General features: G+C 39.4%; 1 protein-coding gene across 7 annotated transcripts in view; it reads right to left on the bottom strand.

Annotated features, from left to right (window-relative positions):
* The window catches only part of TJP2 (tight junction protein 2), a 103,970-nt gene that overhangs the window by 4,042 nt on the left and 86,093 nt on the right, over window positions 1-13,835 (bottom strand). For all 7 annotated transcript variants that reach the window (XM_042447247.1, XM_042447246.1, XM_042447248.1 and 4 more), the window contains 9 exons: window positions 12,666-12,774; window positions 10,596-10,806; window positions 9,149-9,336; window positions 4,939-5,034; window positions 3,899-3,978; window positions 3,554-3,764; window positions 1,856-1,956; window positions 1,260-1,472; window positions 116-226 (listed from right to left, as the gene is read on the bottom strand). In XM_042447247.1, coding sequence (XP_042303181.1) covers window positions 116-226; window positions 1,260-1,472; window positions 1,856-1,956; window positions 3,554-3,764; window positions 3,899-3,978; window positions 4,939-5,034; window positions 9,149-9,336; window positions 10,596-10,806; window positions 12,666-12,774 — 1,320 coding nt within the window. The remainder of the gene's footprint in view (window positions 1-115; window positions 227-1,259; window positions 1,473-1,855; window positions 1,957-3,553; window positions 3,765-3,898; window positions 3,979-4,938; window positions 5,035-9,148; window positions 9,337-10,595; window positions 10,807-12,665; window positions 12,775-13,835) is intronic.

Raw genomic sequence — 13,835 nt, 5'->3', positions numbered from 1 at the left:
TGGGAACTGGAGCAGAGAAATCTGAAAGACAATGGATGTGTAACATGCTCTTAGAAAACTGATGAAACAGTATCAGTTCCAACAATTAACAGTAGTCCCTTTGCTCTATCATTACCTTGGGAGGTTCAGGCTTGAATGCTGGAGGTGGACTGGGATCTCTCAGAACTTCCCTGCTACCAGCTCTTCTCATCTGATTTCTTGGTTCAGGGCTGGGTCTCCTTAGACTCTAAGGACAAGTAATAAACAATTATACATACATTCACATAATTCTTGACTCATGTTACAGCTTTGCAATGCCTTATCACCACCACCAAAAAAGTTTATGGACTTGTTCTCCTACTCAGTTTAATTCAAAAGTTTTTCCAATTGTACTATTCTACAAGTTCTCTTTCACTCTTCACCCTTGTTCATCACATAGTTTTTGCAATGTTTGTTACAGCAGTCTGCTCACACAGGGCTCTGTATAAAACCAACTGCATAAGTCTGGGTTATTTTAAGGCAATAGTATGCATGTTTGAAGCTCACTTGTTTGTCACCATTTTAGACTGAAGCAATTTTAAATAATCCGTATTAAATTGTTCTACAACAGTGCCTCAGAGTAGGGCGAGCTGCCTCTCTGCACTGATGCTGCACAGCCTGAACTGGAATGTCTCTCATTTTATCTGCAGTTAATATGAAGTAGGAAAGTTTTCCCTTTTGTGGATGATACAAAATCGTGTCCTGCTCACTAATGTAAACAAATTATTCCAATGCCTTGAAATGGTACTAATTTTTCCTAAAGCATCAGTTTTACTGTCATTGGCTCACATTCTATGCTCCACAAGCAAACTTAGACTGAATGCAAAGGAAAGAGCAGAGGCAGTAGCCAAGTATCCAACAGCAAGGAAAAGAGGCAACATCCAGTGGCAGTGGTGACAGGCTGCTTCCATGCTGCCCATTCTTTGAACGTCTGTAGGGGAGGCAAGGAATCATCATAACTAAAGCTTTGGGAGGGTATGCCTGAAAGTCTTCTGTGTGACAAGGCAAGTGATTTTCTAAGCCACACCTCCCAGATGTCAGGATTCTTAGGCGAACCTGCCATAAAATGGTATTGCTGACTTTCTTTTCTTCTCTTACTGTATGCTATCTTATTATTATTGAAAACAATGGTAATATTGGTTTTGTGCTTTTTATTGCTTTTGATTATGGTTATGTTCAAGTAGTACCATAGTGACTATTTTGAGAGAAACAAACAACTTGCTTCATTCTGAACTTCTCACCTCTTCATGTTGCACAGGTTCAGAAGACCGACTAATAGAAGACACTCTGGGCTCATAGGATGGCTCATCTAACTCATTGTCTGTGTATGTCCCACCTTCTCCATCAGTATCCTCCATGTCACTGATCAATCGGCTGTCACAGCTCAGATAGTCAGCACCCATTGCTGTTAAGTATGACATACGATCTTCAATGTCATCATCCATTCCTTCCAGCTGAAAAGGGGATTTTGAGAAGTTATACTTTCCTTGTCACATCCACATTCACATTAGATAATATCATAAGAAACAGAAGCTTCAATATGTAGGAATGCCAGTGTCATAAAAATAATTAGGGAGAGTAAAAAAATACACGGTGATATATTTTTGTTCTGTTTTGATTCCCAATCACAATTTTCCACCCAATAGTTTGTTTTGTTTTTTGGGTATGTAACCAATGATCTATAACAAATGTTGAATAAAACTGAAGGATTTCTACATTGGCTTAGTAGAAAGATTTTCTGCACATATAACGGAAAACCCCTTTGTGCACAATGACAATCTCCTTCCATAGAAAAGTTTCTGTCCATACTGTGGTCCATATGTGTGTGACCACATACCTTTCCTTCTGAAACCCATACTGCTTCACTCTGCTGTTGCTGAATAGTTTCTTTGAGGCTCCCATACCAGCTATCGTTGGCTGAATTTAAATCAATTGTAGCTGCAGAGATTAAAAGAATTAATTATTCGATGTGGTTGTAACATGACTATAATTAAGTTTCAATGCATCCCTTCTAATTATTTCAACAGAATAAGGACATGTTTGCCCTAGTGTTAAGGTACCTGAGTACCATAACCCAGCCATCTTTGGTTAAGACACTTAAAGTTAGCATTTACAAGTATAGCATAATAGGGCACACTCAATCAGTGTAAAGAATTAAGAAATTTGTAATTTTCAGTGATATATTGTGGAAGTATTTTTTATGTGTGCTTTTGGCAATAAAGTTTCTGTACCTTGTTAATGATTTCACCTAAAACATCATCCCCATAAACAGATGACAGGCCAATTTTTCCTCGGGCTTGGGTCCAGGTTATTTGAAAGATCTCATCTCCCTTCATAAACCCATCAGAATGTTAAAATAATCCAGAGAGGATAATCTCTGTCCCATCACCTTTTGAGGCTCATTTGGTAGGAACAAGGGAAAGGGCCCTCTCAGTGCCTGTTCCCTACCTAGAAAGGCTAGGATGGACCCATCCCTACTCTGCTTTCTTTGACAGGAAAACATTTTTGTGCCATCAGAATTTTTCTAACTAATGAGGGTTGGGCTATTAAATGATATGTAATTCAGATGCCAAGGGTCGTATATAGTTTTTGATACATTTTAATAGTTTTAATGTGTAAAGTTAACTTTTTAATTTTTAAAATGGTTTTTAAATACATTTTTTTAAAAAATGATGTTTTTTAAAATGCTTTTGAAGTGTTTTTAATTTGTACTGTTTTAAATTTGTTATCAGCCTCAAATTCCTTGAGGAGAAAGGTAGGATATAAAAAAATAATAGATAGATAGATAGATAAATTCTTTTGTTGTTGTTAACCATCTTCGTGTTGATCCTAACTCATGTCAGCCCAGCAGATGACACATCTCCAAGACTCCCTATCTTGCTCAGGTCCAATAAATTCATACCTATGAATTCACTCCTATTTTAATACTACAGGCTAGGGTGCAACATTTTATGATCTGTACTCAAATTTGGGGGGGGGGGGGGGGGGGGACACCTTTTTTCTGACCACAACTCTCAGACTCAGCCAGCTGGCCGGTGAATCCTGGGAACTATAGTCGAAAAAGCAGTGCAAACTCTAGGCTACATTCACATTGTCTGCACTTGGTTCATTCATTAGGTACTGTGACCAACCTTCTGAAAAAAACATGGCTGTATACTCTGCTATCTGCTAGCAACAAGGAGCAACTGTTCCCATCAATTATTTCACTGCCTTTTAAAATTATTTGTGGCAGGCAATACCTACTTTCAACATTAAACTAAAGCTTCCTGCATACAAACAAAGAAGGAATGAAAGGGCTTGCAGGGGAGTAGGTGACCAGGAAATTTCAAATGCATGATTCACACAATAAATTCAAAGCATAATTCCTACTCAACCTAAAATTTATTTCAGTATGATTTAGAAGGAAGAAACATTTGACTGTACTCATCTTTGCTCAGGAAAGTGATGAGAATTTTCTCAAGGAGTCATATAAAATTCACTCCACACTTATACATGTTTCCATAGAAAACAAAAAAAGAGACATATTTTCACATACCCGTAAAAAGATGTGGACAAGTCTTTTTCAATTTATTTGCTTGGTCATAAAGCTTCCGTGAGCTCTTGTTGGATGTGGGAAGTAGCCTTTGCCGCATGATTTTCACTCCCTGTCTGCTGTCTGGGTTGAAGAACACTACAATTGGAAACCACTGTGTGTAGTTTAACAAATCCACAGCTTTGGGTGTCACATCCAATAAAGCATGTTTGTCCTGTTGTAGTTTAAAACAAGAGAAAATACAGAGGTTATGCTTATGAAGAATTAAATACACAAACCACCATTATCACTTTCTCCAGATTGCCTTAATTTTATCCAAAAGCAAAAGGAACAGTAGAAAATATGTACCTGTTCAATAATTTGCCTCACAGTATTTAAACGCACCACACCAGTGGACTTCTCTGAACCAGCATCTTTAGGTTCTGTTTCTGGAAGAGTAATTGGTATATGTCATAATTTGTCCAATAGTTTTTTTAAAACTAAATAACATTGAGAGAGACTTCAAGTAGTCCAAGTACAACTGCTTAGAGCAGTGGTTCCCAACCTGTTGGTTGGGACCCCTTTGGGGGTCGAATGACCCTTTCATGGGGGTCGCCTAAGACCATTGGAAAACACCTATTTAATTACAGCTATGAAGTAGCAATGAAAATAATTTCATGGGTTTGGGTCACCACAACATGAGGAACTGTATTAAAGGGTCACGGCATTAGGAAGGTTGGGAACCACTGGCTTAGAGGCTAATCTAACAAGAATGTCTTACTCCTTGGCAGCACTTCTTTGTCATTTTACAATGGTCAGTGAGTTTCCAGACCCAAAGTGCTGTTATTTACCTGAAAGATCCTAAATACGTATGTGGATCTTCATATATTATAGGACTGCACCTAGTGCTCATGAAAGCTGTAGTCCAACAACTGGAGGACTACATTTTGCCTATACCTATCATAAATATTTTAGGTTTTGCTTAATAGCACTACCTGCACATGTTTCTTACAGATCTTAGAGTATATGTAAGGTCAAAAGCCCAGCTTGTTTGCTCACTGATAAAACTATGCAGGGAAGCACAAAAGGGAGTTCCATTTGAGTGGCAGACCCACAGTTGTACAACTACCTTCCACTTAACATTTCCTTGGCCTCTTCAGTACTAAGCACTTAAAAGGTACCTTTTTATCAGATTATTTCCTTAAGTGAACTTCTGTGAACTAAATCAGCTGCTGACATGTGTCCGTTTAGCTAGGTACTTTATGATTACATATTCTACCTAATATTCTGTTGCTTCTGTTTTTTGCATTGTCACATTGTGAGGGCTCCATCTTAAAAAGGCAAGCAATAAAATATGCTGAAATAAAATAAATTAATCAAACCTAAGCAAGAAGCACTGAATGACTTACTGGCAGCTTGATAAAAGTCAGGTAGCTCATTGCACAACTTCTCCATTGCTATGTCTGCTATGGGACCAAAAATCACCACAGGCCTCCTAAAGCCAGCTGCAAGCAAAAAGTTAAAAAAAATGGTTGTGATCAAAAGTGGAAGGCATTCATTTAAGAGTGCACACCCGCTAAATGGGAAAAATCCAACATTTCACAAGGAGAAGCCAACTACCAAATGGAACATTCCTCATTCACCTCCCCTTGAGGTTTTTCCAGAGGATAGCTTCACAACTAACCTCTGGAGCTCTTTGGTGGGCTTTAGAACACTGGAGGACTTAACTGATTAACACCAAGCATATATAAGCTACATACATTTAAAAAAAACCTGGTCATCTTAAAGGCAAATGTTTCCAACGAGAACTGACAACAAGAATTAACAAGCAATATCTGACATATAATAAAAATAAAAGTGTATGACCATTCCACTCAGCTTGACTCCCAAAAAATCATCTATTATTTTAACAATATTCTCCCACTAATCTGTTCTCATGCTTAAAAAAAAGTCTACATCTCAGTCCAACTACTGCTTCAGGTTGTTTGCATTCCTTTGTAAAATTATGAAGCATGCGTTAAATGTTACTTTAAAATAGGGGAATTTTTAGTCTACAGGACCCCACTTTGCAGCATATAGGGCTGTGTTTGTGACCCCCAGAGACCCCAGGATCACAGAAAATTTCAAAACATTTTTGCCTTAAAATCATCCCAAATGCCTTCTAGGAGGTGTGGGGGAATTTTTGTCATGTTTTCCCCGCCATTTCAGGCCCATGAGAAACCATTTTTAAAAGGAAGAGAACAGGAAGTGACTTCTCTAAAATGGCCCAGGGGCCCTAAAAACCTGACAAAAAAACCTTTGAGTGGTGAAGTAGTCCCTTCCCTCCCACAGTTATCCACTCCTACTTTAAAATAGCATGCCAGCAGCACCTTTGAATAGTTCAAGATGTATCTGCTTCACTTTGGAACTTGTTCAGCCAACTCAATTTCTAGCCAGGTAATCTTTAGTTTATTAATAAGAGGGCATGCTGCTAACAGACCAGGTGAAGAAATCTGCCCCAAAGGTTGTAGTCTCTCAGGAAATGAAGCTAAGGGACAGATTTGGTGAATGGCAGGACCAAAGCAGGTTGAGCCACCCTGTTTCTCCTTCTGGTCTTGTCTATTCTAACACCATTCTCCATATCCCATTTACATAGCCAACCATATATACACGCACAATAATGAAAGCCAACAAGGCATTTCAACAAAGAGTTAATCAGAAAAATATGAAGGAGCAGAAAGGAGGAGGCAGCAGAGAAGAGAAGGAGGAGGAAGAAAGAAGGGGAAGAGCAGCAGAAGTAGGGGAAAGAGAAGGAAGTAAGGGAGGAAGAAGGAAGATGAGGGAAAGCGGAGGAGGGAAGGAAGAGGAGGAGGTTGAGCTGGGGAAGAGGATGGAGAAGGAAGAGGAAGAGGAGGAAGAGCAGTGGTGGCAGAGCGAGTGGGGGGAGAAAGAGAAGGGGGAACGAAGAGGAAAAACAGAGGCAGAGGTGGGGGGAGGAGGAAAAAAAGAAGAGGGAGGAGGAAGATGATGTGCTGAGGCGGCGGCAGCAGGGGAGGAGAGGAGGAGGAGGAGGAGGAGGGGCAGTGGCAGTGATGGAGGGGTAATAGGAGGATGAGAAAGAAGGAGGCAGCAGGGAAGAGGAGGAGAAGAAAGAAAGAAAGAAAGAAAGAAAGAAAGAAAGGGAAGAGCAGCAGAGGCAGGGGAAAGAATTGGAGAAAGAGGAATAAAGAAAAGGAAAGCGGCTGTGGAGGCGGGTGGAAGAGGAGGAGAAGGAGCTGGGGAAGAGGATGAAAAGGAAGAGGAAGAGCAGTGGCAGCAGAGCAATTAAGAGGAGAAGGAGAAGAAGGAAGGAAGAGGAACAGTGGAGGCAGATGCAGGTGGAAGGAGGAGGACGGAGAGAAGAAGAGGGATGAGGAAGACGAGGAAGTGCAGAGGCAACAGCAGCAGGGGAAGAGAGGAGGAGGAGAAAGAGGAGGAGGAGGTGGCGAGGAAGAGGACAAGATAGCCCCCTGCTCTGGTGAGAGCAGGAAGGTAGGCTTTGGCGGGGGCGATGGGACTTGACCATCCATAGATTTTAATAACTGTGGGAGGATCCAGAACAGATCCCTGCGGCGGATACCAAGGGCCCACTGTATAATCTTTGGAATACTATCTTCTATCAGCCTCAGCCTGGGAGGGAATGCAACCCAACCCAGCTGCCCTTTATCTCCAGAGACAGCAACTTGATTTGATTGCTGAATGAAGGGATAAGCCTGATTTGTTTGGGGGCGGGGGCGGTTTTACATTAGATGTGAAAAGCGTTGGAATCAGCAAAAGGACTGGAATGGTTCTCTGCTATGTACCATCTGCAGCATAATTTATCATCAATAAAACTTATGCTAAGGTAGTAATGTGTGTCAGTGTTCAGCACTGGCAGAACTCTTGAGGAGGTCTGGAACTACTCCCAGTTCAAGAATAAGTCAGGGACTGTTTCTGTAGGGAGAATTAAAAAAAAAAACCCTTCCCTGCCAACTTTCATGCCTGTGTTGCTCAACTAAATAGGCAAACAGCTGAGTGACAGGGGTTCTAATCTTTAGAATGCAAGCACAACAACAAACTACACTTAAAAGAAACTCTTACATTTTGGCCACCACAGATTGAGAACATGGAGAACAAAGTAGTTTAAACAAGGAGAGCATCTTGTTCTGAAGAGTATTTGCTACATATGTCTGCAAATGAGCCCCTCTGATTTTGAAGGCTGCTTCACACAATACAGTTTTAATGGAAAAACAAAATAGAGAACCAGCCTGTGTACTCATTACAATGTCTGAAGTGTTTATATATCTTTTTTCAGAATTCATATTAGGTTTAAAGTATGTAAACTAATTTATTTAATTTTTGGCTAATAACTGCCCAAAGACATTCACCCTGATCTTAACACCATGGGGGTTGAAAATGTTGGCAAAACAGGCAGAATGTTAATAAGGAAGGTTAATCTCATGTATCTCAAGAACTGTCTCTTGTGTTGCTATTGCAGAAGGAAACAAGTGCAAAAGAGCAGGAATGAGAGAGAGAGGAATGCACTGAGCACATGGTATGACCACTGGGGTGGATGATGAAGGAGAAGAAACACAAAAAAAGAGAGAAATAGACGAGGGAGCATGGAGAACTTACATAGGATAGGAAACAGGATGGAAAATAGAGGTTGGGAGCCAGACAATGACATTCTGACCATTGAAACTGGGATGACAATAGAAATAAAGGTCCAAGTCAGAAACATTAAAGAGAAACAGAGACAAGAAGAAAGAAGCCCCAGGGAAAACAAGCTGTGGGAAGAGAAAAGCCAAAAGAAGACAAGATACCAAGGGGCTTGTGCTGCAGCCAGGCATCCTGCAAGAGAGACTCAGATTTTTTTCCTTTCATAAACTCTTTGCTAATTACATTGATGTGGGGTTGAAGAGGCTAAAAACGGGAAAGGAGCAGGTTTATGTCATAATAATAGCATTTTAAAAGGAGCCAACAACAAAACATAGCATTATGGGCTATACTGTCAATGAGTCCTGTGCCACTCTTTCAAATTCTATGGCTTCTTTAAAAAGCAATGACTAACATAATGATCTGCATAATGATTTGAAACAGTAGTTCCCAAACTGTAGTCCTCCAGATGTTTCGGACTTCAGCTCTCAGAATTCTTGATTGTTGGCCAAGCTTGCTGGAGTTTCTGGGAACTGAAGTCCAAAACACTGAAGGACCAAAGTTTGGGAATCACTGATTTAAAAATGTCTCATACTAATGTTAAAACAAGCAGGTTCATTTCTGAAACTCACCTACAAATAACAAAATCAATTAGACACTTCATTTCTAACATTCCAAGCTCTGGTCTTTTTTCCTTCCACTTCTCAGATATTTACAAGGATATTGGTTAATGAAAAAAATACACTTCTAAGCAAATACAATGACTCATATAAACAACTGAGGTGTCTTTAGACAGACCAAAGCATCTTCATAGCCAGAGACAGATTTTAACACTTGCTTGTAGCCTAAAGCCAAACCTGATTGGCCAGACATTATTTAAATTGCTTAGGGAAAGACCAGCAGAACTTGTCATCTACAAAAATGCAAAAATCAGTTAGCAGTTTTTATAGGCTGTCATTCACTCACCCTCCCGGAGCATAACACGCTCATAGGCTGGAAATTTAGTGCTCACAGATGCAATTGCTGTCAAATCTTCACGGCTTTTCTTTAAATTTTTCTTCATTCCAGATCGCTGGCCACGCATTCGCCAGAAGTCTGCCCTGTCACTTGAGCCATCCCTCTGAGCATTCTGAACACTGGCCATCTGTTCAGCCCTAAAAGAGACCAAAGTTTGCCCATTTCCAAAAGGCTGTAAGATATATGCATGTGCAGGGGTAGAAAGGCAGCCAACTGACACATTTTTAAAAGAGAGACTGACAGAGGCTTAAAGGAGGCCAAACTCTGACTCTTCTTTTGTGTTTGATAGGCTATGTGCAATGCTAACCCAGCTCTGCTGCTGAGCCCCATAGTATTTTCTTGTCAGAGTCTTATTCAACTATAACAATAGCAGAGGGCAGCCATAAAATGGATAATTTCCATTTTATTGTATGAACTACAATTAAATTTCTTCCATTATTTCTGGGCCTTTATTGTACTCTTCTGAGTATAATCTTCTGCAGTTCAAGCTCAACAGAAGTTAAAAACCTTGGAGAGAGAGAAAGATTAAAGACCAGAAACACCTTCCACATTAAAGCAATGCATGAAACAATTAAATGTCTACCATTAGAATTAGTGGTGTATAAGTGGGTTTGGTGGGAAGTGTAAGTGGAGCTAATGGCAAGGATCCAGGTGGGAGTTGCTATTCAGATAGGGAGTAGCTTCCATCAGAATAGAGGACTGCCGTAGCCCTCTCCATATACAAGTCACCCCATTTCAGCCTGAGCTAACTCACCCGACTCCTATGACAATCGAAGAAAAGGGGAGATAAGAGCCATATACAGAACCTAGAGTTCACTGGAGCAAAGGCAGAGACAGATGAATTCACATACAGATAAATATCATACTGAAATGGACAGCAGGGCCAGATTACCAGATCCAGCCTCTGACATTACAAATTTTTTCCTGTCCCCAATATCTATGTGTCAGAGAAAACATTTGAGCTGAAGAAGCCCATCCACTCATGTTTGCAGGTCCCATGGAAGAACATACAGAGATGTCTATACATGTAGCCTTACTCAGCTCTGACATCCATACTCTAAATGTGAATACCAGGAGTGGGACCAGCAAAATTGCCCCATTGCAACTTTCAACCCTCCCTTCATAAAGTGGGCTATTGTCCCTAAATGTTGGATTGCCACAGGGATAAAATGCAACCACTCATTTATGCAGGACTCAATAAAAGGGGTACAGCTACTGGGGTGGAGTCCAAAGGGCTCCAACTTTTTGGTGAGCCAAGCAATCAAAAATTTGTCCTGCATGCTTTGACTTGGATACTCTATCTGACCTGGGTCAAACAGAACTACAATATAATTCCGAGTCAGAGAGGGAGAGAGACATGTCCAAGGTAAAATTAAATTCAGATAGAGTAACATACCTGCTTTTATTCGGAATCAGGCCCTTTTCCAATTCACTCTCAATTCTCACAGCTAGCCAGTGTCCCAGTTTTCCATCATATAATGTATCAACCACTCTGAAGACTTCTCCTCTGGTGAAGGCTAAGCTCTGTGGTATTTCCTTGTCACACTCAAAATGAGTCCTTATGAAGAAAGAATCACCTCTACCGCAAGCCATTATGTCTCTGTAAACTGGATGAAAGGTCAAGCAGGGGTGAGGGGAGAGAAAGACCACATGTAATTCAATTATTTTTAACAAATGTCAGGGTTGGTGGAACATTTCCAAAGAGACAGCAAAGGGCCAGTGTCGTGCAATGGTTTGGGCACTGGACTCAGATTGAAATCCCAACTCAGCTATGGAAATGCATTGGGTGACCTTGGGCAAATCACACTATCTCAGCCTACAGAAAGGCAACAGCAAATTTTGCAAACAAATCTTGCCAAGGAAACCCTATGATAGGTTTACCTTAGGATTGCCCTAAACTGGAAATGATTTGAAAGCACACAACAAGAACTAAGCCATGTTGCAGTCATCTACTGCAGCTAAGACAGTTACTTTTAAATAGCAATTCCTTGTTCCAAGATTCTGCTAACATTTATAGTTCCAAGACTTTGCCAGCATTTACCATTACAGCTATAGCCTTTTGACTGAAGAGCAGGGTATAATAATAATAATAATAATAATAATAATAATTATTATTATTATTATTTTAAAACAATACTTACAGCTACTTTTTAGTTATTTTTTGAAAAATCTGAATGCTATGATATGCTGGCCTATGGGACAAAACAGACATTTCTGTCATCCATCTTCTCACAACAGAGCATGAAGCTGAATACTTCAGCTATGTGATATTCCATTTCTGCCATTTAAGGAAGACAACTATCTCATAACTATTAGAGTATAACCAAACAGTTCTAGTTACACTACAAAAGGAGTGGACATTATCCCTCATTAAGTTGCAGTCATAATGCAACTGAACTAAATCCCTGTTATTTGGGAAATAAATTAATTATATTAATTACAAGTTATTTGTAACTATTTGTTTCCAAGTTCTCGGCACGTTAAAACCTTAAAAAACATTATTGTCTCATGAGCTTTTCTGGACAATAACCCCTTCCATCTAATACAGTGGGTCCTTGGTATCTGCTGGGTTTTGGTTACAGCCCCACCTGCCTTGAAAACCAAAATATATTCAATCCATGGATGCTTGAATCCATGGATAAAGAATCCGTGGACATGAAGGGCCAACTATACATGTAGTGTTATCTGGAATTTTAGGTATACAGCAACATGAATGGGAAAGTAGAAGGAAATAAATGCAGAAAATGTTGAGGGTGACAGTAGATAATTATTTTCATTAAAAGCTGGGGGACATTCCTTAGAAGTCACCTGAAGTAGATTAATAAATCTCTCTTTCATGGCCAACAAGCAGAATTGCAAGGATTACAGCTTTGCAAATCTTTTAATTGTATGACAGAAAGTATAAGGTAATTTGATAATGATCCTGGCCTTTCCCCCTTATTGGATAATTCTTTACAGTCAGTCAACCCCACAAAGGTTCCTTCTGAGTTTGAACATGACATGGAATTATTCCTGTTTAAAAAGCAACATATATATTTATTGAATAAATGTTTTGCTGGATAACTGTGTAAAACTGCAAAGATGACAAAAACTAAGCTTTGTTCATTAACAATTATTTACAGAATGAGAAATTTTAAGATGTTTTTGCTTATCATCCAAATTGAGAACAGAAAAAGTTGCATCTTGTCATGAGGAGCAAAAGGGAAGTTTAACATTACCAAGTGTTATTAAGAAATTGCTGTATGGAATGAAAAAATGAACAACCACCCAATTATTTTAAAATTTGGATGGCACCCATAGTCTTATATTATTAGTGATATACGATTTCAAGAATACTGTAAAACTCTCTAGAAGCAAACACAGCAAATAAATAGGGCTTATTTGTTTACATAAAAGAAGGAAACATATTATGTAAATGACTGCATCCAGAAAAATTATTTTTGTAAATTGTATGTCAGGTACCTACCATCATATCTGCTTTGGGCCAGAATTGTCACAATATCACCTCTGGGAATTTCCAACAGGTATAGCACAGCATCTTCTCGAACAATACCTCTGAAGTCTTGAGCGTTTACCTGGTACAAAATTACAGATTTAGAGAGATAATTCAGACTGTCAAAGGGGAATCTCATGTTTTTAACAAAGTCTTTTAACAAAAGCTGCAAGATAATGGCTTAAACTAGCAAGCTGATAGATCAATCATATGATCAAACATTTATTTGCATTAGCCACAAGCAATTGCAACAGAAATATAAGAGTTATATAAAGTTATGAGTTAAAATTTACAATGTTCATAAACCATTATAATTAAACAAAGTGCATATAATATACAGTAGAAAAAAACCCTAACAAATAGTATACCTTTCAATGTGTCAGCCGAGTAACTGGTTTTAGTTATCAAGCTTTACACATTTAAATGAACTGTATATGTATTACTTTACTGAAATTAGGAAATGGCCAGACTCTGCCTCCAAATGGCTAATCACAAATCATTTTCGTAACAGCAAAGCATAACCAACTTCAACCACCATCCTTTCCCTAAAAATAAGGTCTTGCCTGTTAACTGAACCTGAAGGCCTCAGCTTTGGATTACAGATGCAGGAAAGGGTTTAGAATAGGCCCAGAGGCTACAAGGAGTAAAGGGGGAGACTCTGGATGCTTGGGAAGTGGGAGGGCCCAATGTACAGAAAGAAAACTACTCCTAGGAAAAGGAGTACTGTATTAGATAAATGGTAAATCCAGTCATTTACAAGAACAAGGACTAAAGGGGGAGACTGGGTGAAAGGGAGGCCAGAAAGGAAATCAGCTCTCCAAAAATCTTTCAAAATTTGATTCAGAGCCACAGCAGCCTGTAAAGAGCTATCAAACAGTATCTAAAACTTATTAAAAGCAAAAGATGGAGAAACAACAACAATGGGGGCTGGGGAAAAGTATATGGAAATGAGAAACTGCTTTTGGGGTAATGTGTTGCTTACAACTTCCTGGTGCCATTCTAAACCTATTTAGGTACACTCTTATACTGTTTTGCTTGTTAAGAACAAGGGGGAGGCTAAGAAGCCCTGGTGCTTGTGTTCTCTTAGGAATTCTAGTGCATTTTGCTAAGAAGGACTCTTGCATTCTTACACCTCAATGAAGG

Source organism: Sceloporus undulatus, chromosome 2, assembly GCF_019175285.1.
Source record: "Sceloporus undulatus isolate JIND9_A2432 ecotype Alabama chromosome 2, SceUnd_v1.1, whole genome shotgun sequence".
Taxonomy (NCBI): Eukaryota; Metazoa; Chordata; class Lepidosauria; order Squamata; family Phrynosomatidae; genus Sceloporus; species Sceloporus undulatus.
This window is presented reverse-complemented; position numbering and strand designations above follow the sequence as displayed.